The following is a 24,279-nucleotide window of genomic DNA, read 5'->3' as shown; positions in this document are numbered from 1 at the left end:
CCCTACGAAATGTGTGTAGCCGGCACCATGTGTCTATATCTGGCCTCAGCAATGATCCTGGCCCTTTGAAGGGATCCTACGAAATGTGTGTAGCCAGCACCATGTGTCAATCTCTGGCCTCAGCGAGGATCCTCGCCCTTTGAATGGACCCTACGAAATGTGTGTAGCCGGCACCATGTGTCTATATCTGGCCTCAGCAATGATCCTGGCCCTTTGAAGGGATCCTACGAAATGTGTGTAGCCGGCACCATGTGTCAATCACTGGCCTCAGTGAGGATCCTGGCCCTTTGAAGGGATCCTATGAAATGTGTGTAGCCGGCACCATGTGTCAATCACTGGCCTCAGTGAGGATCCTGGCCCTTTGAAGGGATCCTATGAAATGTGTGTAGCCGGCACCATGTGTCAATCACTGGCCTCAGTGAGGATCCTGGCCCTTTGAAGGGATCCTATGAAATGTGTGTAGCCGGCACCATGTGTCAATCTCTGGCCTCAGCGAGGATCCTGGCCCTTTGAATGGACCCTATGAAATGTGTGTAGAGGGCACCATGTGTCAATCTCAGGCCTCAGCGAGGATCCTGGCCCTTTGAATGGATCCTATGAAATGTGTGTAGCCGGCACCATGTGTCAATCTCTGGCCTCAGCGAGGATCCTGGCCCTTTGAATGGATCCTATGAAATGTGTGTAGCCGGCACCATGTGTCAATCTCTGGCCTCAGCGAGGATCCTCGCCCTTTGAATGGACCCTATGAAATGTGTGTAGCCGGCACCATGTGTCAATCTCTGGCCTCAGCGATGATCCTGGCCCTTTGAAGGGATCCTATGAAATGTGTGTAGCCGGCACCATGTGTCAATCTCTGGCCTCAGCGATGATCCTGGCCCTTTGAAGGGATCCTATGAAATGTGTGTAGCCGGCACCATGTGTCAATCACTGGCCTCAGTGAGGATCCTGGCCCTTTGAAGGGATCCTATGAAATGTGTTTAGCCGGCACCATGTGTCAATCTCTGGCCTCAGCGAGGATCCTGGCCCTTTGAAGGGATCCTATGAAATGTGTGTAGCCGGCACCATGTGTCAATCTCTGGCCTCAGAGAGGATCCTGGTGCTTGTGGCCTCAGAGAGGATCCTGGTGCTTTGAAGGGATCCTATGAAATGTGTGTAGCCGGCACAATGTGTCAATCACTGGCCTAAGCGAGGCTCTTGGCCCTTTGAATGGATCCTATGAAATGTGTGTAGCTGGCACCATGTGTCAATCTCTGGCCTCAGCGAGGATCCTCGCCCTTTGAATGAACCCTATGAAATGTGTGTAGCCGGCACCATGTGTCAATCTCAGGCCTCCGCGAGGATCCTGGCCCTTTGAAGGGATTCTACACAATGTGTCTAGCTGGCACCATGTGTCAATCTCTGGCCTCAGCAAGGATCCTGGCCCTTTGAAGAGATCCTATGAAATGTGTGCAGCTGGCACCATGTGTCAATCTCTGGCCTCAGCGAGGATCCTGGCCCTTTGATCTCTGGCCTCAGCGAGGATCCTGGCCCTTTGAAGGGATCCTCTGCAATGTGTGTAATCGGCACCATGTGTCAATCTCTAGCCTCAGCGAGGATCCTGGCCCTTTGAAGGGATCCTATGAAATGTGTGTAGCCGGCACCATGTGTCAATCTCTGGCCTCAGCGAGGATCCTGGCCCTTTGATCTCTGGCCTCAGCGAGGATCCTGGCCCTTTGAAGGGATCCTCTGCAATGTGTGTAATCAGCACCATGTGTCAATCTCTGGCCTCAGCGAGGATCCTGGCCCTTTGAATGGATCCTATGAAATGTGTGTAGCCGGCACCATGTGTCAGTCTCAGGCCTCAGCGAGGATCCTGGCCCTTTGAATGGATCCTATGAAATGTGTGTAACCGGCACCATGTGTCAATCTCTGGCCGCAGCGAGGATCCTGGCCCTTTGAGGAGATCCTATACAATTTGTGTAGCCGGCACCATGTGTCAATCTCTGGCCTCAGCGAGGATCCTCGCCCTTTGAATGGACCCTATGAAATGTGTGTAGCCGGCACCATGTGTCAATCTCAGGCCTCATTGAGGATCCTGGCCCTTTGAAGGGATCCTACGCAATGTGCCTAGCCAGCACCATGTATCAATCACTGGCCTCAGCGAGGATCCTTGCCCTTTGAAGAGATCCTGTGAAATGTGAGTAGCCGGCACCATGTGTCAATCTCTGGCCGCAGCGAGGATCCTGGCCCTTTGAGGAGATCCTATGCAATTTGTGTAGCCGGCACCATGTATCAATCTCTGGCCTCAGCGAGGATCCTAGCCCTTTGAATGGACCCCATGAAATGTGTGTAGACGGCACCATGTGTCAATCTCAGGCCTCAGCGAGGATCCTGGCCCTTTGAAGGGATCCTACGCAATGTGCCTAGCCAGCACCAAGTATCAATCACTGGCCTTAGCGAGGATCCTTGCCCTTTGAAGAGATCCTATGAAATGTGAGTAGCCGGCACCATGTGTCAATCTCTGGCCTCAGCGAGGATCCTGGCCCTTTGAAGGGATCCTATGAAATGTGAGTAGCTGGCACCATGTGTCAATCTCTGGCCTCAGCGAGGATCCTGGCCCTTTGAAGGGATCCTATGAAATGAGTGTAGCCGCCACCATGTGTCAATCTCCAGCATCAGCGAGGATCCTGGCCCTTTGAAGGAATCCTACGCAATGTGTGTTGCCGGCACCATGTTTCAATCTCTGGCCTCAGCGAGGATCCTGGCCCTTTGAAACGATCCTACGCAATGTATGTATCCGGCACCATGTGTCAATCTCTGGCCTCAGTGAGGATCCTGGCCTTTTGAAGGAATCCTATGAAATGTTTTTAAGATGCCTGTCTCTTATGTCCTGCTTTTCTCTGTGTGAATGTAATGTTAGCTGCATGGCATGACCCACCCATTCGAAGGGCAGAATCCTTGACTGGGTAACCGCCCTTAATTGCAACATCACCCTGAAGGACGCTGTTCAGCTCATCTGGACGGATCACCACCTCCTCCTATTCGACGTTAATATTAGCAACCTAGCGCATAAAAGGCCTGTTATTGCACCGGCTTGCCTAACTAGGAAAAAGAGCAACATCACAGAAGCAGCCTTAATACCCCTGGTGACCCCTATTCTGAACGCACTACCAACCACAACTGACTTGAACCTGCTGGTCAACGTCTATAATGAGTCCATGGCAAAAGCTATCGACTTAATTGCACCACTAAAAATGCGCAAAGGGAAACCAAAAGCGCACCTGAATACATGGTACACCCCGAAGCTCAAACTTCTCCGACAACAAAAAAGTAAACTTGAATCGCTATGGAAATCAGTGCCTTCAGTAGTTAACAGAACTAATCTCACCAATATCTCCACTCTCTACAAAAATGAGATTATATGCGCCAAGAAATAATCTCTTAATTCTAGGATCTCTCAGGCAGGCTCTAGCACAAAGGAGCTCTTTAACATCCTAAAGGAGTTAGAAAACCCCATTCCTCCCACAGACACATGCACTAAGGATAAACCATGGTGCACAATGATTCAGAACGCCCCTGCTAACAAAATCTCAGGGCTCCAAACTAAAATTGAAAACAAACAACAGCAACTCACTCATGGTCCTACCTCCAGCTCCACCCTTCCTTCACCTACCACCATTAGCTCAGGCTTCACTTTCAAAAAAGTAACCATACCTGAAGTACAAAAAATGATAGCATCTTTGAAACCTTCGAACTGTAAGGGGGACAGTTGCCCCGCACAGATCATAAAAGATGCAGCTAGGGATCTCTCCCCCTTCATTACCAAATTAATAAACCTCTCATTCTCAAATAATACAGTCCCAAGTAATCTGAAAAAATCTTGGGTCCTACCACTGCTAAAAAAACAAACTCTTGACCCAGATATACCCACGAACTATAGACCCATCACCACCGTCCCATTCTTACTAAAAATTCTTGACAGAGTGGCCTATCTACAAATCCAGGATTACCTAGAGACAAACCATTTATTAGGAACTCGCCAATCTGGCTTTCGACCACAACACGGGACAGAAATGGCCCATGTTGATCTCAAGTGCCAGATAGACGAACTCAAAGATAAAGGTAAGGCTGCCATTCTTCTTCTCCTCGACCTCTCCGCTACCTTTGACCTGGTTGACCATAAAATCCGGTGCAACAATTTGTCATCGGCAGCACACTTCTCCCGCTCTGCTGTCACATGGATCCAATCCTTCCTGGACAATAGGACCATGCGGGTCTTCTCACCCCTAGCAGCGGCCGACACTATCCCCATTAGTTGCGGTGTCCCACAAGGATCTTGTGTCTCACCTACTTTGTATAATATAGTTACAAAGCCCCTATTCGACAAGCTGGATCATCTGGGTGTCACCTACACTAACTACGCAGATGACACCCAGATACTCCTCACCCTATCCGGTAATTACAACTTGGACGCCAACTGGATCAATGAAGTCTTCTCCATCATTCAGGCCTGGATGGCCACACATGGCCTTTGCCTGAATGATAAGACCGAAATACTCCTTGTCGGCTCACCCAACACCATCCGGAAACTCTGTCCCAGCTACACCAGCTTCACCATTGACGGTAACACCATACCCATCGCCAAGAGGGTAAAAACCCTTGGTTTCTACCTAGACACGAATACCAACCTAGCCAAACAAATCAATATGACTGCCTCAGCCACTGCCTACACTGGTAAACTAATTAGGGCCTGCAGACCGCTGATCTCCCCCAACAACTGCCTCACTCTAGCCAGAGCACTCATTCAATCCAAACTGGATAACTGTAATAGCCTTTATGTAGGCGCCAACAAAACGGTAATCAATAAATTGCAAGTTCTACAAAATGACACACTCTGTGCCGCCCTAAATATTCCCAGAAGAGAACATATCTCGGCCACAAGAATTTCATGCAAATGGCTTTCCATCCAACAAAAAATAGACCTAAAAACCATCTGCCTCACCTACAAAGCTCTCAACCACCTAGCCCCGCCTTATCTAACAAATAAATTCACATTTAGACAGAATACTAGAACCACTAGATCCTCTAATACATTACAACTGACGGTGCCCTTATATCAAAATCAAGGAGAAGCTGCGAGACCTATCCTTTTCATCAAACGAAAGTTACTTACTCACGAAATGGGGTATGCGACCATCAAAAAGGAGTGCCTAGCAGTGAAATGGGCGGTGGAGACCCTGAGAAACTACCTCTTGGGCCGTCAGTTCGCACTAGTGACGGATCATGCTGCCTTAGTGTGGCTCGCCAGGAACAAAGACTCGAACCCCAGAATTCTGAGATGGTTCTTATCCCTACAGCCTTTTTGGCCCAAGCTGATTTCCTGTCACACGCCTACGCCCTTCCCGAGCGCAAGGGCTTAGAAGGGGGGGTCTGTGAAGGGGTTAACTCTCAGAGAAGGCAGCAAAAGGGGATTACCGACATTGCAAGGCATCACAGCAAATTCCGAGTGCACGGCTAGGGCCAGGAGGCAGGGTTTCTAGGCTGGATGGACAAGTTGGAAAGCAAATAGTCTGTGAGCTGAATGAGGAAGGTGCTTTGCTCTAATGTTTTGGTTTGTCCGTTGCAGGCCGAGGAGGAGTTGGAGAGAGACTGTTATGAATGGGCTTATTGATAGGGAAGAAGAGTAGCGCCGTACCAGAAGGTACGATTACAGTTAAGATCCCCGTTGGGCTAAACGAGTTAAAGGTTTCCCTGTAGAGCAGAGCGGAGGACCTGGGGTGTGTATTAAGAAACCCTGACAGCTGCAGGAGTCCTCGGAGGCCGGCGACTGTAGAAGGGGGCGTGGCTGTGCCTCCGAGTAACGTCAGCTGGCCTGAACGAACAGCTGAGGTGATCAGCTGTGGGTCGGAGCGGGGAGGCGATAGCAGTAGAAGAAGGGGCGGATTGGTCACGTCCCCTCAGCGACGCCGCCAGAAGAGAAAGAGAGGCCGTGGCGAGAACAGGCTGGAAGAGCCTGTGAGCGAGTTTGGAAAAATCAGAGGAGGAGGGAAAGAAGACGCCACAGTGGACCTGTGAAAGGAGTCACACACGGCTCACGGAAGAAGCCAGAAAAGAGCCAGGAGATCATACGGATCCCGCATATGTCTGAAGAAGGGGGGGCTGAAGATCCAACTACAAGGTAGGAAACGCTGCGCAACACTGACAAAGATGAGGGATGATAACAGTAACTAGCCAACAGCTATTTTATTGGGAGAAATGGAACGAGAGTGAAACATAAAGACTGAGAACACAGTGAACAACCTGAAAGCCTTAAGTAACAAGCCTAAAGTAACCATAAAGAGCCCCTATAAATAACTCTCTAAACCTGTGTCCAAGTCAAAGCCCCTTCCAGCAGAACTGAACCGTGAGTGGGAAATAAAAGATTGAGGTGCCCTTTTAAGAGGAGAAGCATTAGAAAGACTTTTTTTGGCAAATCAGCCCAATCAGACTGCAAACTTATTTACAGACTCTCTGCAGAGCACCATTAGAGTAAACCACAGGCCATTCTACAAATAACCCAAGTTTGGCGTATTTAGCCTTCTAATTCCTGTTATACAGGGGTTTCCTCTGTGTTGGATTTTAATTAAAGTTTGTTGAGAAACCTTACAGAGAGAGTTGTCCTTTCTCCCATCATTGTGCAACTGTAACAGCTACTTACAAAGCAAGACTTGGTTTGGGATTCAGGAAAGCCAGCTGGATAACAGGACACTCTGGACAGCTATGGCAAGGGGTCTGGTCACTCCACTCTCACTGATTGTAAGGTTCTGCTGCCTTCTCTCAATCCTCCTTCCGTATTTTGGTGTGTGTCTGTCCTTAGTCCAAGTACAGTCCCCCTTATATAGCATGAATGACATCACTAACTTTACAATCTAAGGGGAGTACCCTGTAATTATCCCTACCGCTCGGATAGGATAGTTTACCATTCCTCTCTCTGCCCTCTGGCATGATTGGTTCAAGGGAAGAGAGCACCATCTGTCTGTTTGCAATTATTACAATTCCTTTGTTATGTCTCATAACTCCATAATTCTACTAGCTACTGCCATAGGAAACAGATATGCGTTTTTGGTTGCTCATAGGGAATTAGGTAAGCCGATCGCCAACTCCTTACGAGGTAGCATAGCCTGTTGGCACATTTTTTTCATTTTCATAAAATGTACAACAGTTATGACTCTGCAAATGATCCAGCATGTTCCTAATTTCATCTTCTATCTTTTCATCAGCTGTCATATTTGTCACATGTTCAGATCAGCCAGAACTTGGTCTTAACTGGCCATTTCAGTCCCCAAAGTCCTAGGGAAATGCAATTAGTCTCTTTAAAACTGCCTGGAAATTACAAGAAAGAAATTGCATAAAATGAAATTGATTCTTATTCTGATTGCTGCGAAAATGCCTAAAATGAAATCAGTCTTTTAATGTAACTTGGGAGTGTCTTGTTCCACCTGTGGGAGGGGCGCTTCATCCCCACAGCCATCTGTTCCATCCCCACAGCCATCTGTTCCCCTGGGTCAGCTTGTGACCAGAGGGTTTTTATTAGTCCCTTTGAACTTTGCAGCTTGCTCTTTGAAGTGGGTGCAGGAAGGGCTCACACCTCCTGGTCAAGCTTTGGCCACATTTGGCCTCCTTTGAAATATCTGGGCTCCTGCCTCCAAGTCTGGCAGAGCAGGGAATTATGATGCCCTCAGCAGTATCACATTCTATTGCGGGATGGTTCACTGGTAGGTACGATATCCCGTGGGAGTGGGGCTTTGTCATCATGAGTACCTGCCTTTATGCCAGAACCGTTTTTCCCTGCAATAAGGGTCTATTAAGAGGTGACTGGAGTTTTGTGGGTTGAAACATAATGTACATTGCTTTGATCAATCCCCTGCAGTATATTTCCCTGACATTTTCGGTGCTTTTAAGGCCTTTTTCTTTTCCTTTTCACACGTGTGCAGGCTTGGTTTCTCCTTTTTGAGCTAGTTTGCATTTGCTGTTGGTCCATTGATAATGAGGGGTAGGCCCCCTTTCCCCGTGGTTCTTTAATTTGACATGAACACAAAGAAAAAGCCAAGGCATTTTTCGTTTTCAGTGTTTAAAGGGCTTCTGTTCATGTGAAAGGGAAAACAAAAGCTGTTTTTCTTTGTAGTGTTCAAATTCTTGCCCCTCATGTGAAATAACAGTAAAGCAAGGCCGTTTTCGGTTGCAGTTTAGAACTTCTTGCCATTCAGATGAAATAAAAGCACAATACTCTCCATCTTACAAATGTTTGATAATGAGTTGTGACGTAAATCAAATGTGTTATAGTGTTAAATGAGAATTGTTCGTGTAAGGCTTACTTCACGGCTCGACGCACATGAGTGCCATGTGGTGCCATGTTTGGATGCTGCATTTTTTAAATTATCATTATTGTTGTATTTATTGAGCGCGGACATGGCTTCAAGAAGCAACAGAGCGCTTTACAGAGGTATACACCAGTACAGATATACAGCGCGGGTTAAAATACAGTGGGACACAGAGGAGGGGTACAGCTGTACAGGGTGGCAGGGAGGAGAGGGCCCGCATTTGCGCTGTGTATTTAATTCACAAGGTATCGATGCAATGTGTTGGTCATGATGATGTTTGAGGAAAGTATAAGATTGTCACTGTTGGATAACTACACACATTGTTGATGTTCTGGCACTCTACCCACACATGCAGTACATGTATGGACGGTCACAGTGCTACATGAAGGAGCCCGATTGGCCTGCTGCTGGAAAAGCCATGACTTACTCATCAGCAAGTTGCTCTGAATTCATAAAACGGAGCATGTTGGAGGGAATCGGAAGATGATTTGAGACTTTTCTACTGAGGGCCATTTTGGAACAGGTCATGCACAGTTATATAACATTTGCAGACATGGCCGTACTCTAATCCTCCTTGAACAGCAACAGTGGGTGTTCTCGGGGGCGTGTTGGGGAGTCGTGAGTGTGTGAAGGGGGTTTCTGAATGGGGAAGCAGGTCAGAGCCACAAACATTGTCTTATGAAGTTTTGTGTACAAACTCAAATTGCACTTAAACGTTCTAGGTGCAAGTGTTGGATGTAACGTGAGTCCAGAAAGAAAAGATCATGCAAACACGTAGCACTGTATGTAAAATGGTTTTTTTTCTGTCTTACGTTTGCTATAGACAGTTACCTTGGTGCAAAGGGCTTCATGTCAGACCACCAATCTTGGGGGTTTGATGGGCCTTCTTTGTACCTCAGGTGCAACATAGCAGAGTTCCATTAGCAGCAAATGTTTGTGTTTTCAAGTGCAAGTTACCCGCCCCCCCAAAAAGGAACAGTGTGCACATTCTATCAGCAAATAGAACATTCCTGCCAGGTTATCGCGATAGCGACAAAGAACACTTGTGAAAAAGTGCACATAAAATGGCTTTCCGTGCTCCTTATTTGAATGTATATATTAGTCAATGTGAAACCTGAAGTATCTTCTAGTTGGCGCTATGGCACCTCCAGCCAAAACATAAAAGGCTGACAAGAGTTTGATCTTTGAAATTGGATCACTTCAGTTCCAAGCACTGCAGCAAGGATCTCTTCCGTCATTGGCTCTGGCCCCTGGTGTTCCCAGTGTCCTTAGATGTGATTGGTTGAATGCCTTTGGTTGTGTTTAATTGACTTCTCTTCTCTTTTAGGGCACCTGTGTCAGCTGCTCCCTGCTGCATAAGAGCACGTGCCCCACTGGGTCTCTCCCTACGGTAAGTGCACGGTGTCACATTGTGGTAGGCAGTGTCTTCTCTGTCTTGTGCACCTTTATATGGCATTGCAGGTGTTTTTCCTTTTCTAAATCTACGTGCCACACGTGCCCTTCTTTTCCTCCTAGCTACTCACTGTCCTATCACGTCCTCACTCCTCAGTATCTGGGTGGCGCCTCGAGGCTCCCTCACAATGTGTATCTCTATATCTAGTGGGAGAGGTCGGATAGCGCATTATTTGGGGATTTGAAGCTGTGTGTGGCATATGATGGCAGCAGCATCATGTGGGTGGCATCTTACGATACAGTGGCTGTGACAGGCATGTGTTGGCCTGATTCTGAGCTTTTGGGGGTGCGCCTGTCAAACGGTCTCCAAACCCAGATAGCTTTAACACTGCTTGCTTTTATTTAACGTTAGAGTCTAGACCCTAACATTGAAAGAAGCTATGGGGTGCATTTTCCTAGCTCAGGGGTGCCCAATGAAGGTATCAATGTGAGCCGTTAGCCATGTATGTCTCACTTTTACACGCCAGGGCATGCTACCGCCATTTTGAGGCAGAGAAGGCGCATACAATGGAATTCATATTCCACAAGAGGTGAAAATTGGATTCCGGGGCCCAACATCGCGCAAGTGCTCAGGTAGACGGGCCCCTGGGAGCGGCATAAGGCTTGTGCTTCATCATGCTGTATCCTGAGAAGAGGCCCATGGAACGAGTCTGCAACCCTTCTGTGTGCAATAATGGAACATATGTACTGCTCTTTGCTTTATTTCAGGAGCTGTTTTCCCGGGCATGTCTGTACTCCAATACGTCAAGCATGTCGCTGCTACTAAGTTACCCAAGAGTGGGATGTTCGCGGCACTGCAACGCAACCACCAAGGTGAGGCCGGCGTCCACTGTTATCCACTCGCTAGTGGGGGCTGCTAGAATGTGATGTCCGCACCCTCCACAACTGGATCACACAACTGTGGGTTCCACCAGGCGTCTGTGTTAGAGGCGAAACAGTGACTTGTGGTGGGTCATGGACGCTGTGGTCTTGGACTTAGGCTGTGGGTAGAGATTTTTCAAAAATATATATTTTTAAATTATCTTTATTGATTTTTATTTTAGAAAAAGGATTCAGAATTAAGGAACGAATAAATAAGATATAACACATAATATGTGGGAGGGAATAGTGGTGGGAATCAGCCAATCAATTATAACTCATCCATCATGGCGCTCCCTCCGACACCCTCTGGGTACGGCCAGCGCTGGACGGAAATTCCAGTAAATTAATCAGATACATAAACATGACGTGTCATTTAGAGAATGGAAGCACTGGACCACAGGACACACCCTTTATAATGTTACACATTCATTAGCATGTATCATGACAATGTGAAAGCCTTCCATTGACATGGTGTCACTGAGCAGGTCTCTCCTCTGCATTCATATACCTGTAAATGGATCCCAAATCAATTTACAGAGCGTAGCCGGGATCTTCTCCAAGCTGCATACATGCCAAAGTCTGGGCCCCACATGTGTGATAGGAGACTTTCGGGTATGTGCAGCTATCAGCTTATGCTGGGCCAATCGGGCATGCATCGCTCCCAAGGTAAATCCCTTCTGTTAAATCAATCAATCAATCAATTATTTGTATAGCGCTCTTTCACCCAAGGCATCATGGCGCGCTAAACAACCGATATTCACGACAGATGTAGAGGAGTCCGAGGGTGAGCGGGAGAGTAAGCTTATCTGAAGACAAACGTTTTAAGATTTTTTTAAAGGATAAAAAGTCCTCAATTCCAAAGCCTGGGTACTGCCATTGAAAAAGCCCGGCCACCCACGCATTCTTTCCTATATTTAGGTATCTGCAACAATTCTGCATTCGAGGATCTCATAGAGCGTACCGGGGTATATCTTTCCAGTTTCTCCTGGATGGCCAAACATCCATTTCCGCTTAGAGCACAATGCATGATACACAGCGCCTTGAATTCTACCCGACCTTCTACCGGAAGCCAGTGGAGAGATTTTCTGGCCTTAGTTACTCCTGCTCTGGCTGGAATATGTGTAACCAGACGTAGTACTGCGTTTTGTAACACTTGCCGGCGCTGGATAAGAAAGGAAGGCTGCGCCCGGTAGATGGCATTACAGTAATCCAGACTCCCATTTACGCATGCTGCCACTATTTGAGCATGAGCATTATTTGAGCAGGAAACATATTTGGAATAAACGGGAGGACTTTCTTAAATTGTTTAATCTTAACAACGCCCGCACCGTATACCAAATTAACCTGCACCTCCATGGACAGGGATTCCGATAGCTTAAAACCTAGATTACGAACAAACTTAGCAGGTTTAGGTAGTAGGCCCAGTGATACTGGCCAAAAGGCATCGGGCCATCCACCAACTGCCCATGGCGGGCCCGATCTCAAAATGTCTGTCTTCCCGCCGTTTAACTTGAGCCAATTTGACTCGATCCAGACCCGGACGGCTTCCAGGCAGTTTTTTAGCCTATCCCTTATATGGCCCTGCTTTGTGTCCAATCTGAACAGAATCTGTGTGTCGTCTGTGTTTGAGAAGACTCTAAAGCCAAACAGATGGATAAGAATCATCAGAGGGCGAATATATAAATTGAAAAGTAGGGGAAAAAGAGTCGATCACTGCGGAACTCCGCAGGAGACCCGAGACCGGAGATGAACGTTAAGGGCGAAAGAAGACTATTTGTTGAACGTGAAGTCAGAAAATCATGGAACCTGTCCAATACTGCCCCAGAAAACCTAACCTCCTCTAGCCTCACTATCAGTATTCCGTGATCAATGGTATCGAAAGTGGCCGACAGGTCCAAGAGACTGAGGCCTGTCATACCGCCCTCGTCCCTGATCATGGTGAAGTCATCAAGTACCGATACCAAAACTGCTTCGGTTCCCATCAGGGGTCGGAATCCCATTTGATAGCTGTCTAAGATGTTGTGACTTTCCAAGAATTGTCTAAGTTGGGGGGTCACTTCTGCTTCCAAGACTTCCATAAGAAATGGCAGGAGTGAAAAAGGCTGATAATTTGCCAAGATCGAGGCAACAAGTAACAGCTTTTTCAACAGTGTTATAACTAAAGCCTCTTTAAGCTTATATGGAACTTGGCCCCACTCCAAGGATGAGTTAACTGCAGAAGTCAGTGTGTCATAAAAGTCTGTTAGTGCTGCTTTAAACCGCTTCAGAGGAATGGGATCTCGGGGCGACGCCCATTGAAGCTTTGCAACCGTCTTAATGAACTTCTCCTTGTTCGTTAGGGTGACATCAGAAAAGCGCTCCAATGCCTTTTTCCCTAATGACAATGTTGGAATACCACTTTCGACATTACCATTATGTCCATCTTTAGGATTCCCCTTACCTGCAATTCCCTTGCGGAGCTCCTCAATTTTACTAATAAAAAAGGTTGGAAGCTCATCACAAAAAAGTTGTGAGGTGGCTATCTGTCTGTTTAGTCAATTTATTAATCATCTCAAATAGTTTTTTTGGGGGGATTCACTGCTGCCTGGATTGAATCCTTGAAATACATAGATTTGGCTATTTTTAAAGCCTTATGATAGATTGCACATTGCTGACTATACATTTCGGCAAAGTGATCCTCGTAGCCTTTCCTCTATATGCCGCTCTGCATGCCGTGTCTCCAGGCATAATGCCCGAAGTGCTGGCGTATACCAGAAGGCACAATGAGAAGGCAGCTTCTTCATCAATTGTAATGGGGCCAGTTTGTCTGCTACTGACTCCAGACTCATGGCACGTCTGGCTATGTCCGAGGGTAAGGGACCTAACTTATCTGTTTCATCAGCCTGCTGCTGGATCACTTTGGTGAAAACTGTAGTGGGTTCAACTTTTGCCTAGTTTCGTCCCCAACACAGACTATTGTGATGAAGAGTCTGTTTCGAGACTCCTCCTGTTTTAATTGCATACGGCTCGGCATAATGATCCGACCACATAAGCGGACGACTGGGAAACACCTCTACCCAAGCCGCTGGAGCAAACAGCAGGTCCAGGGTGTGGCCTTTCATATGGGTGGGACCCACCACGTGCTGTATCAATTGCAGTTGCTTCATGGCTCTAAGAAGAGCCCCATGAGCTTGATCTGGTTCTGTTTCAGCCCATAGATTAAAATCTCCACATACAATCAGATTTGTGTACTGTAGTGTTAGTTTAGATACTTTGTTAAGGAAGGTTCCAGGGAAGACATTGAGATTCATTGCCGGTGGGCGGCAGCCTAACACAGGGTGACATACCCAAGCCACATTCACCACCACTCTTACCACTAAGTATTCCATTTCTGATTCCAAAGAGCTCTATAACAACGTGCACTCATATTGGGCGTTGTAGATCATTGCAACCCCCCTCATTGCCCAAAAGAACCACCAAAGGATTTAACAGTAAACGAATGCCCATATATCATGTTAATAATACAGCCCAAAGTGACTTCACTTGAAGGCAGTGCCCCATACATGCATCGTGGATCCAACCACCAAGCTCCCCCTAACGGTGCAGAGGCTCCACTATACATCCTGCTGAGTATATCCAGGAGTATGTACCATCGATATATTATCTGAAATGAATTTTCCATAATTATGATACAAATAGAGGATTTCAGTGTTCTTCTCCAAATATACTCCCAAGATGGTAGTGGAATGGCTCTTCACTGTACTACTGTTAAAAGATGCCAGCCCAAACGCTGGCTACCCACACATTGTACAGGACCTGGTTGCTCTTGAGATAGTACTGAACTTAAAACAATAAAATAAAAATAAAATAAATAAAAATAGTTTCTCAAAGGCCATCAATTCCTTTCTTCCTCCATTCCTAATCGGTGGCTGGAGTTCCCAGCGGCACTGCTGTATATTTATTTGATTTATTTATTTTACTGTGCATTTGTAAGGCGCTTCTACATCAAGTAAATTGTGTTTCAAAGCGCCCCCAGGGCAACAGGGAGGGAACATGGTAGTGAAAAGCAAATATAACAATGAAAGAGAGAGACGGTCCTACTAGGCCTTGTGAGCATTCAGAGCGTGCAAGTGCAGAGAGAGAGAGGGATGGGGGAGTCGGGGGGGGATAAGTGCATGGAGTGACAGGGAGGAAATTGCTAGGGAGCAAGTTGCAAACTGTTAAGTGCCTGGCAGAGATCACTTGGTGGGAGTGGACAACCACCAGTAAATAAGTAAGTGCAGGTTTGTGATAGCACAGGCCGATAGGTGCCTAAGGCAAGTGCTGGGTGTGGGTCGAGGCAGAAGGCTATTGGGGGTGGGAGGCCAGAACCCGGGTAGACACGTAAGGGCCCTGGTCACCAATCTCACCGACTGTGGGGTTTACCAAAGGAGGGAGGGGCGGGGGTGAAAAGGAGAGTTTTGAGGAGCTTCTGGAATTTGAGGCGATCCGGCTCAAGACCCAGTGGAAGGGGTAGGTTGTTCCGAAGGAGCGAGCCAGCCAAGGAAAGAGATTGTCCAACAGCTTGCTGTTTAGTGAAACGCTTGACACGCAGAGAGTTGGTGCCAGAGGAGCGTAAAGATCTGGAAGGAGTGTATTTAGTGAGAGCAAGTTGTAGATAGCATGGTCCCCGGCCCCAGACAGTCTTATGGATGATGCAGAGGGATTTGAAATTGATCTTTTCAGCAACCGGGAGCCAGTGCAGAGTTTACTGGGCTTGATGCCAAGGATACGTTTTGCAGCCCTATTCTGGTTTAGTTGGAGGGGACGTAGAGAGGAAGAGGGTAGATTAAGGAAGAGGCTATTGCTGTAGTCAAGCCTAGAGAGTACCAGTGCTCTAGAGACATTGGGCTTTTGGGGAAATGTGAGGAAAGGAAGGATTCCTTTGAGGAGGGGGAGTTGAAAGTGTGCCTTCTTGGCAAGGTCCTGGATGTGAAGGAGGAAGGAAAGAGAGGAGTCGAAGATTACTCCAAGGTTTTTGGCTTCAGATGAAGGAGAAGAGAGAGTACCCATAGTGGGTGGCCAGAGTGAGGGGAAGGAAGAGGGAGCAGGAGTCCCAATGGAAAGGATCTCAGTCTTGCTGGCATTGAGGCAGAGATCATTGGAGGCACACCAGGACTGGATGGCAGATAGGCAGTCGGGAATGATGGAGGAGGTAAGGAGAGGATCAGAGGGAGGTTTGAAGAAGAGGTGTGTGTCATCTGCATAACTCTAGAGGTTTGGGGAGTAGGTGGAAATTGGGTGTGCAAGTGGGGCAAGATAGGTGATAAAGAGCCAGGGAGAAAGGTTGGAGCCCTGGGGGACACCACAGGAAGAGATAGAGGTGGGAGAGGAGAAAGAGCCCAGGATAACCTGGGAGGGACGGTCATTGAGAAAAGAGGTCAGCCAGTCCAGTGCCCGCTCCGAGATACCTAAGGTATTGTGGAGCTGTTTTATGAGGATGGAGTGGTTGACCATGTCAAATGCTGAGGAGCGATCAAGTACAATGAGAACAGCAGGAGAGTTAGAGTCAAGAGATGCAAGAAGTTCTTCACGGGCGTTCAGAAGAGCAGTTTCCGTGCCTCTGGATGCTCGAAATCCATATTGATGGTCATGAAGGCAACCAACATGCTCTGTATGCTGTATCAGTTGGGGGAAGACCAGCTTCTCCAGGATTTCTCAAGGAAGGGGCTGATAGAGATGGAGCAGTACTTATCAGGACAGGACGTGTCTGCAGAAGGTTTTTTCAGGAGGAGCCGCACACGAGAGTGCTTGATGGGAGAGGGGAAAAACCCTGTAGCCAAAGAGTGATTGCAGAAATCAGCAAGTGCAGGGGCAAGATAGCCAATATTGTCCTTAATAGTTCTGGAAGAATAGGGGGAGACCTGTTTAGAGGAGACCTTCGTAGAGCGGATGACTCTAGTGACCCCATCAGATGTGATAGGTGAGAAGGAGGAGAGAGAGGCAGAGGGGAGATGGGATGCCATGGGTTGCAGGAGAGTGCGGGAAGGAGAGGGGGAAAGAGAGGCTACGGTGCTCCAGACTGAAACACCAGACGTACCTCAACACCTTTGCCACTAGCATACAGCGACCACCACCCGAAAGGAACCTGGTATAGCTGGCCTCACATAGACTCTCTCAACAATAGCAAGCTATCTCTAACCCTCACCAGCACTCACCCATGTGTCTTGGGCTGCTTAGTTGTGCCTTGCCAGCCACCCATGTCCTAGAACGGCAACATGCACACACGCATCTCCTAAACGAAACCCCCTAGAACCTTACAACCACATCGACGACGGTCACCAAGGGCGTTCAACCAAGGAAAAAGCGCATTGAGACAACACAAGTGGGGAAAGAGCGCTATATAAATATACAATACAATACAATGTCCAGAGATTTTGCAGTGAAGTGTGTGGCAAGTGCATTGCAGAGGGGGGAGGGAAGAGGTGAGGTGGAGACTGTGGAAGGGTTGGCTAGTTGTGTTGTAGGATGCACCAGAGACACAAGCCTGTTTGTGGGCCCTTTTCTTGGTGCGAATGGAGGGTCGGTATTGCCTTTTGAAGAAGGCGGCAGGCTAATTTGTCAGAGGCTGAGCCTGAGGTTTGCCGTTCTGCAGCTGTGCAATTGCGTTTATGGGCTGCAAGTTCAGAGTCGTACCAGGTGTTACGCTTACAGCCTTGTTTCAGGCGGATCCTCATGACTGGGGCAAGAATGTCAAGAGTATTAGTGATGGCAAGATGGAGGTTGCTGAGAGCAGTGTCAGAGGTGGAGTCTGCAGTGGAGGGAGTGGGGGAATGAAGGTTGATGCGAGGCAGCAGCTGACACTCGTTTCATCGGATGGATGTTCGTGAACGAGTTTGGCAGGTGTGGGAGCGGTGCAGTCAGACATCCGAGAGGGCCCAGGTAAGAGGAGAGGAGAGAATGTTCTGACCAGGAGAGTGGGGTGGTGAGTGGGGAGGAAAGCAGGTGCTCAGTGTGGATGTTGACATAGAGAGTGTGTCCATCTGAGTGGATAGGACCAGGGGGAGAATGGAGAGGGAGAGTGAGTTGCAGAGGTCACGGAAGAGAGTGGATGCTGTGATTGAGGAGTCAAGGGGGATGTTGAAGTCACCCAGAAAAAGGAGTTTAGCGGTGGAACAGAGGAGAGAGGAGAAGAAATCAGCCCATTCCGGGAGGACAGGGTAGTAGAGCCAGGAGGCCTGAAGATAGTAGTGATGGTCAGGGGGGGAGTGGGATAGATGACCAGTTTGCAGACCAGGTTCTCGAAGGAAGAGTAAGACTGAGTGGGTATGAGGGAAGAAGGGACCCACTAAAGGAGGATCAGTGCAACACCACCGCCAGCACGGTTAGGCCAGTCAGATGAGTGGGGGCAGAGAGAGTGGAAGAAGAAGTAGGAGTAGCAGGTGTGGGAAAAAAGTTGACGAGGGACAGCAAGCACTGGTCAAAGAGGAGGAGGTTGGGTTAAAGAGCCTGAACCAAGATGCTGTTGTGATATACATTAATGATACACCTGGATTATGAGAAGCACACCAAGAGTACTTCCCATCTAGTGCTACCATTACTGGGTGAATATGTGAGAGGAGAGAGAGTAGAGATAAGATGAGAAGTCCATAGATGTGGAGAAGGGACAGTAAAATATCAGTAAAAAACTGTCTGGAAGTTGCACTGACATAGGTGTCTGAGATAGGTAGGCCAGGGATAGCGGGCAAGATGTGTTTTTTAAACGTTTTTCTTCCAGGCTGTGTGAGAGAGGGAGGGTAGGTGATAGTATAGCAGTTAGACTAGATAGGGGAGATGATGAATGCCATAGGGCATCAGAGGGTAGGAGGAAGATAGAGGAGGGGCCGCCCAGTACGAGCACAGACTCACCAGGCAGCCTAGTAGCTAGGGCAAGTAAGAAAACATATGCAATGGGAGCACTTGCACATGAGACACAGCATGCAAAAAAGGGTGCAGAGATGTTTAAAAAACACACCAGGATTCAAATTCGCACATGAGACACAGAATGCAGTGAGAGAAAGGATTAGGTAAGACAAGGAAGGCAGAATGGCATAAGAATCCTTGGTTCAACAGTTTAGATTTGTGTGGAAACAAAGAAAAGTGATAACAATGTACAATCATGACTTACAGGTATACATGGGGGTGGACAAGGTTCCAAAAGCCCAAGTGTGTGGGGTTACAGGCTGCATGCCTGGTGGCTGTGCTACAGCCACCAGTTCAATGCAGTGCTACAGGGGTGCACAGATGAGGGGGCCCTCCAGGCCCGGACAGGCTCAGATAGGGCCTTAAGAGTGGTCCTTGAGACAGGGGAGCCGGCCTTGCCTGCCGACTGTCTTGGTTGAAATGAAGCCATTTCTTGTAGGCAAAACCCTGTCTTACAATGTTGAAATGAAAGTGGGAATGCTTTAATTGCCTACAGCAGTTCTCCTGCTTCAATCACCCGCTTTATATAGATATTGTCCCCTTTCGGAGTTGGGCCTGCTGAAGATACTCATGTTGTTGCACTGGACTTAATTTTCACAGCTTTACACAAATGTAGCATAATAGAATGTTAACGTTAGATGATTTGTCTGATCTTAGGCTTAGTGGTGGGTGAGAATGGCCAAATTCCATTCAGTGAAGGACATTGGTGGATTCCTGGCAAATTTGCCCCAATCCGCCAATGTCGCCCGCAATGCCGAATTGGCCGTTTGGGACTTTTTCAGCGTAAAAGGTTATTATTTTCTGGTCGGGAGGTGCATTTTGCTCCTTTAAATTTTATTTTTTGCTTGTTTCGGACCACACAAATATGAAATTCCAGTGAAAAAGGACACTTCTGCAGAAAATAAAATAAGCCAAAAGTGCAGCAGAAAAAGGTGGAAAATCACCCAACTGGCAGAACTGAGTTGTTGGTGAATTTCGCTAACATCCGTCTTGCCAGCAGGATTTTCGTGGCCCCCTACTCAGGATTCCATCTCAGTCCTTTAGCTGATTTAAATAGTTCCCTGTTCTAAGCCGATGCAATGAATAAGCCAACTTCCATTTGCCTTATTTCTTTTGACATAATGTAACTGTTTGATGCGTGGAAGTGCTTTGGCCGCTTCCTCAGTGAGCAATGCTTGCGTCACCTCTCTGGCAGCTCTCAACCTATGGTCAATTCTACGCCTGCCTGATTGTTGGTTTTCTGTAATGCAGGCTTCAAGACTGTCCACCTGGGGTTGCCTCTATTTCCACCGAGACACACCCCTAAGCACTGTCACATTTTGTATTCCCCATTGTTGTACCCTGTTCAAATCAGCATGGAAAGAGGGGAAGACTCATGTCTGTCCTAGAGTGACTGTACTGAACATGGGAGTCAAATGTATAATTTCGGTCTGAGGCCTGAACCAACCCCAACTCTGAGACTCCCTGAGCAAGGGGAGCTGTGGAGGAGGGTATGGGTGGATGTTGAGCTCTGATTGGCTCTGTCACCTCCCACAAAGAACTCCCACTCACTGAAGGGTGCAAAGAACCAGGGTCAATGATCGTTAGGACCATGAATTGAAAATACGTTAAGAGGTTTACTCACAGACTCCCAATGGAGACCCAAATATCGCTTCAGTATAAACTGTGTCTTAGCATTAATTACAGTCATTAGCCCTCTCTTTTTGCATTCATGTGAAGCGAAGAATTGAGTGGGAAATTTGCAACACTCTAAGTAGGGCTACATTGGCATCCTGGTGGGAGAGCCTATGCAACAGGGCCGTCCTCTTGAACACAACATACTCCCTGCACGTTAAGTGAAGCTATATGTGGCTTCTCTAAATGCAGTAGGTAGAATGTGCAGCCCTAGGAAGCGCTGTCTCCGCCTGCGCGGCAGTCTGCCAGCGGGTGAAGACCCAGAGCCCTCACGGCCACGTGCTCTTGCCAGGTGGGTGGTGCCTCCTCCCTCCAACGAGAGACTCATCCTACGCGCATGTGGGCTTGATACACGTGGTCCTGCTGCAGACAAGCCAACAAGTGCACCATATATCAGCGCCAAGCCCACTCCAAGAACTTATTAGATACAAGGCTGCTGCCTCCATACTAAGAAAGGAGCCCACTCTTCCCAGCCACACGCCAGCTACCCCCAGTAAACACGTGGTAACTCGGCACACTACCCCTCACCAAATCCACCAGCACACGGTGTGGACAACATCCCCCAAGTATTGACAAAGGGAAAAGGGGTGCGACTGTCCCACACCATACTTCAACCCACGTGCCAGGCTACTCATATTTACCTCCCTCACCAGTGCCATCATGAGTTCACCTCCTGGTGGGGCTGGGCAGCCTCCAGCAATCCAGGCTCCTGCCACCAGATCTACTGCCACTGCTTGGCGCATGACTCCCCCATTCTCTATGACCCCGCTAGCGGACAAAGGCCTGCGGTGGTTGGAGTGACTCGAAGACTTTAACAAATTAATTCCGCCAGCCTCGCCCATACTACGCAGCAAGTTCCTCAACACAGCCGACAATGAGATCAAGACATTCATAAAGACCATTCCAGCGGCAGAAGACCCAGATTTCACATCATTAATCGCAGCTCTTAATAAGAGACTTGTCATTGAGCCAAATAGAGACTACAAATGTTATAGACCACTCATGAAGGACGACGTGGGACGGACAATGCCAAAACGCCAACTCAGATGTCATGTTTGGTTCCCGTTCCTGGATGAAATGGTAGTAAAGAACTGTGTAGCATGTCAATGCACAGCCAGGTCCGAACCTCCGATCCCGCTCCAGCCAACACAGATCCCAGAACACCCATGGGAGAGAGTCGCCATAGACTTCTATGGTCCCCCCGAATCGGGAGACTATCTACTACTTTTTATCGATGAACACTCGAGATTCCCGATCGTGAAGAGGACAAAATCCACCGCATTTGCCCAGGTGGCGGCCATCTTTGATGAAGTCATAAGCGAGTGGGGAGTCCCAGACACGATAAAATCTGACAATGGGCCACCTTTCAGCGGCCATGAGTTTGGAGTGTTCGCGAAGCACATGGGGTTCAGTCATCAAAAGATCACACCACGCTGGCCTCAGGCCAATGGGATGGCAGAAAGCTTTATGGCATCTATCAAGAAGACCCTCCAAAGAGCCCGCGTCAAAAGTGCTGATCCTCACTAAGCACTCTGTAGGATGCAAAGGGCCTATGGCACCTCGCCCCATGAAGCCACAAACAAGACCCCTGCGGAGTTGATGATGAAGTATCAAGTTCGCACCCAAGTCGTCAGACACCCCACAAACCACCCAAAGGCAGATCAAGAGGTTATAAGGAGGGATGCTGAGCAGAAGACCCGAATCGAGTTGGATGAGAGGAGAGGAGAACGTCCCAAAGAATTCCACGTAGGAGACGAAGTTTGGGTTCAACAAGCTACCAGTAGAAAAACGGACTCACAGTTTGTTCCACAGCCGCTACAAGTCACAGCGGTTAAAGGGACAATGGTGACAGCAGGAAATGCAGAGAAAGAAATAACACACAACAGCTCACTGTTCAAGAGGGCTGTCAGAGAGGGTGAGGAGAGACCTGAACCTCCCGATCAAGACCTAGAACCGTATGACTCTAGACAGTCCGTGGGTTCCACCCGAGCCTGCAGAGAGCCAACCAACAGCCCTGAGGGAAGCCTCACTGCGAGGTATATTGGTCGGCCGCAAAGAATTATCAGGAAGCCTCCTAGGCTAGTTGAAGAATGCTGAAAGCAAGCAAGAACATTTGTCCGGGGATGTTGTTACTGGGCTCACTGTCTCCTTATCAGATAGTGAAGGCAGTGTGAAGCAGGTCACATGGTTACGTGATGCAAGAGGAGGAAATAGGGGAAGTTTAAGTTTCAGTTGATGTACGAATAAAGAAAGACGTACATTCCACTCGGTGTGCGGTCCTGCATTTATGCGCCGCCTTCCCGCGCTAACACCTCCCACCTCCCAGACGCCGAATGCATGCATCGCCAGCCGGAAAGCGCTCTGAACATCAACGCCTGCAGGCCATATGGCCCAGTGGAAAGGGAATATGGATGCAGCAACACTGCTGGGTACGTTTCAGGGCCAGGGACGCAATTCTCTGTGAACAGAGGGTCTACAGCAGATTTTAGCTATTGTGGCGGTGAGAGTCTGAGTCCTGTGGTGCTTTTGAGGCTACACATTTCACCAGTTGAATGGTGCATTGAGGGTACACAGTTCTCCAGCTCTTCTGCTGGCGGATATATGGCATGATACAGAGGTGGGGCATGGTTTGTGCTGGACAGCCATGTCTGGTTGCATGTGTGTGGTGTGTTGCACATGTGCACATGGGTTTTCCTTTTCATTGCTTATTTAATGCTGACATTAGCTTCTCCATGTCACTAGCCTGTTTTGGTGCCATGGTGGTTTAGGGTGTCATGTATCTGGCGGGATTAGTGCCACCCTGACTGCTTGGTTATGCCCGCTCTACACTGGATCACATGCAGCAAGCCGGCACATGGCAGCCTTGGTGGATGGTAATAAGGGCAGGTTTATTGTCTAGGCACTCAAGGGGTGGTGTTTGGGCATTCTCGCCCCACTTAAGGTTACTCGCAGTAGACACCAAATAGTGCTGAATGGAAATATAAGAATGAATCATAACAACAGGCATTGTTAGGCATTTGTATGGGGGGTAAGAAAGTAGTGTTTTTATTATCTTTCAGAATTTGACCTGGCGCCAGCATTTGAAATGGCTCTGAGTATCCTGTTTTAGTTTTGGCTATAAGGTGGGGCTTAATCGCCACCTATAAGCCAAAGTTATTGCATTGGAGTACAGCAACGGAGGGAGATGACATGTGAGGAAGGGCACACAGTTTGTGGATTGTTTACTTATCCATTGACTACCCCAGGTAATGCTAATCCCTATTGCTATTTCCACCCACTACCTGCCCCTCCCCGCACAAAACACTTCTTCCTGGCATCTGCTTGAGCTAGCTGTATCAAGCAGTAACATCAATATTTGGTTAGTCAGTGTCATTTCTAAGCAATCAGCTGAGAGATAATGGGCCTCATTACACGGAATGTGGTAAGGGTTTACCGTTACCGGTAAGGGTACCGGTACCGGTAAACCCTTACCGCCTTACTATGAGGTCCCTTTGCGGGACCCGACCTCAACGGCAGGTTTTACCAGCCGTTAAGGAACGGGCTCGCAAAAGGACCTTGGAGGCAATTACAGTACCGCAATTTGTGGTACCGTAATTGCCGCCTTCCCATTTCCCATTGAGCCCTATGGGGGCTCAAATGGGAATGGGGAAGTGCCATGGTGAATGGGGAATTACCGCCCCCACACACCTTGGAATGTGGCAGTAATTCCGCGATTCACCATGGCGGACTCGGTACGGTACTGGCGGCAACCATGGCGCTAATAGTGCCATGGTTAACGCCTACCGTATAATGCGGCCCAATGTCATAATTGCAGGTAAATATGTGCAATACAAATGTTGTAACCAAAAGTGCCTTTAGCAGGTTGATTTCTAAAAACAATTGTCAAAGCCAACAGTTGTCGCTTGTGTATAAGTATTAGGTATTTTCTAGACACCACTATTGTATGCCCAGGTAATCACACCATGTTCCAGCTGTTGCCATCTTATGGCAGGTAGTACCATCATAGGAGTGTCTGGCAAATGCCTGCCCCAGA

The 24,279-nt window shown here is 48.1% G+C and overlaps 1 protein-coding gene across 1 annotated transcript in view; it reads left to right on the top strand.

The window, feature by feature from the left end:
• STAB2 (stabilin 2) overlaps positions 1-24,279 on the top strand; it is a 1,783,079-nt gene that overhangs the window by 433,292 nt on the left and 1,325,508 nt on the right. Inside the window, exons 19-20 of the mRNA XM_069629923.1 lie at positions 9,667-9,729; positions 10,500-10,604. Of these exons, the coding sequence (XP_069486024.1) occupies positions 9,667-9,729; positions 10,500-10,604 (168 nt within the window). The remainder of the gene's footprint in view (positions 1-9,666; positions 9,730-10,499; positions 10,605-24,279) is intronic.

The sequence above is a fragment of the Ambystoma mexicanum genome, chromosome 12 (genome assembly GCF_040938575.1).
Source record: "Ambystoma mexicanum isolate Mex_15411 chromosome 12, UKY_AmexF1_1, whole genome shotgun sequence".
NCBI lineage: Eukaryota > Metazoa > Chordata > Amphibia > Caudata > Ambystomatidae > Ambystoma > Ambystoma mexicanum.
Note: the sequence above shows the minus strand (reverse complement) of the source record. Positions and strands in the feature narration are given on the sequence as shown.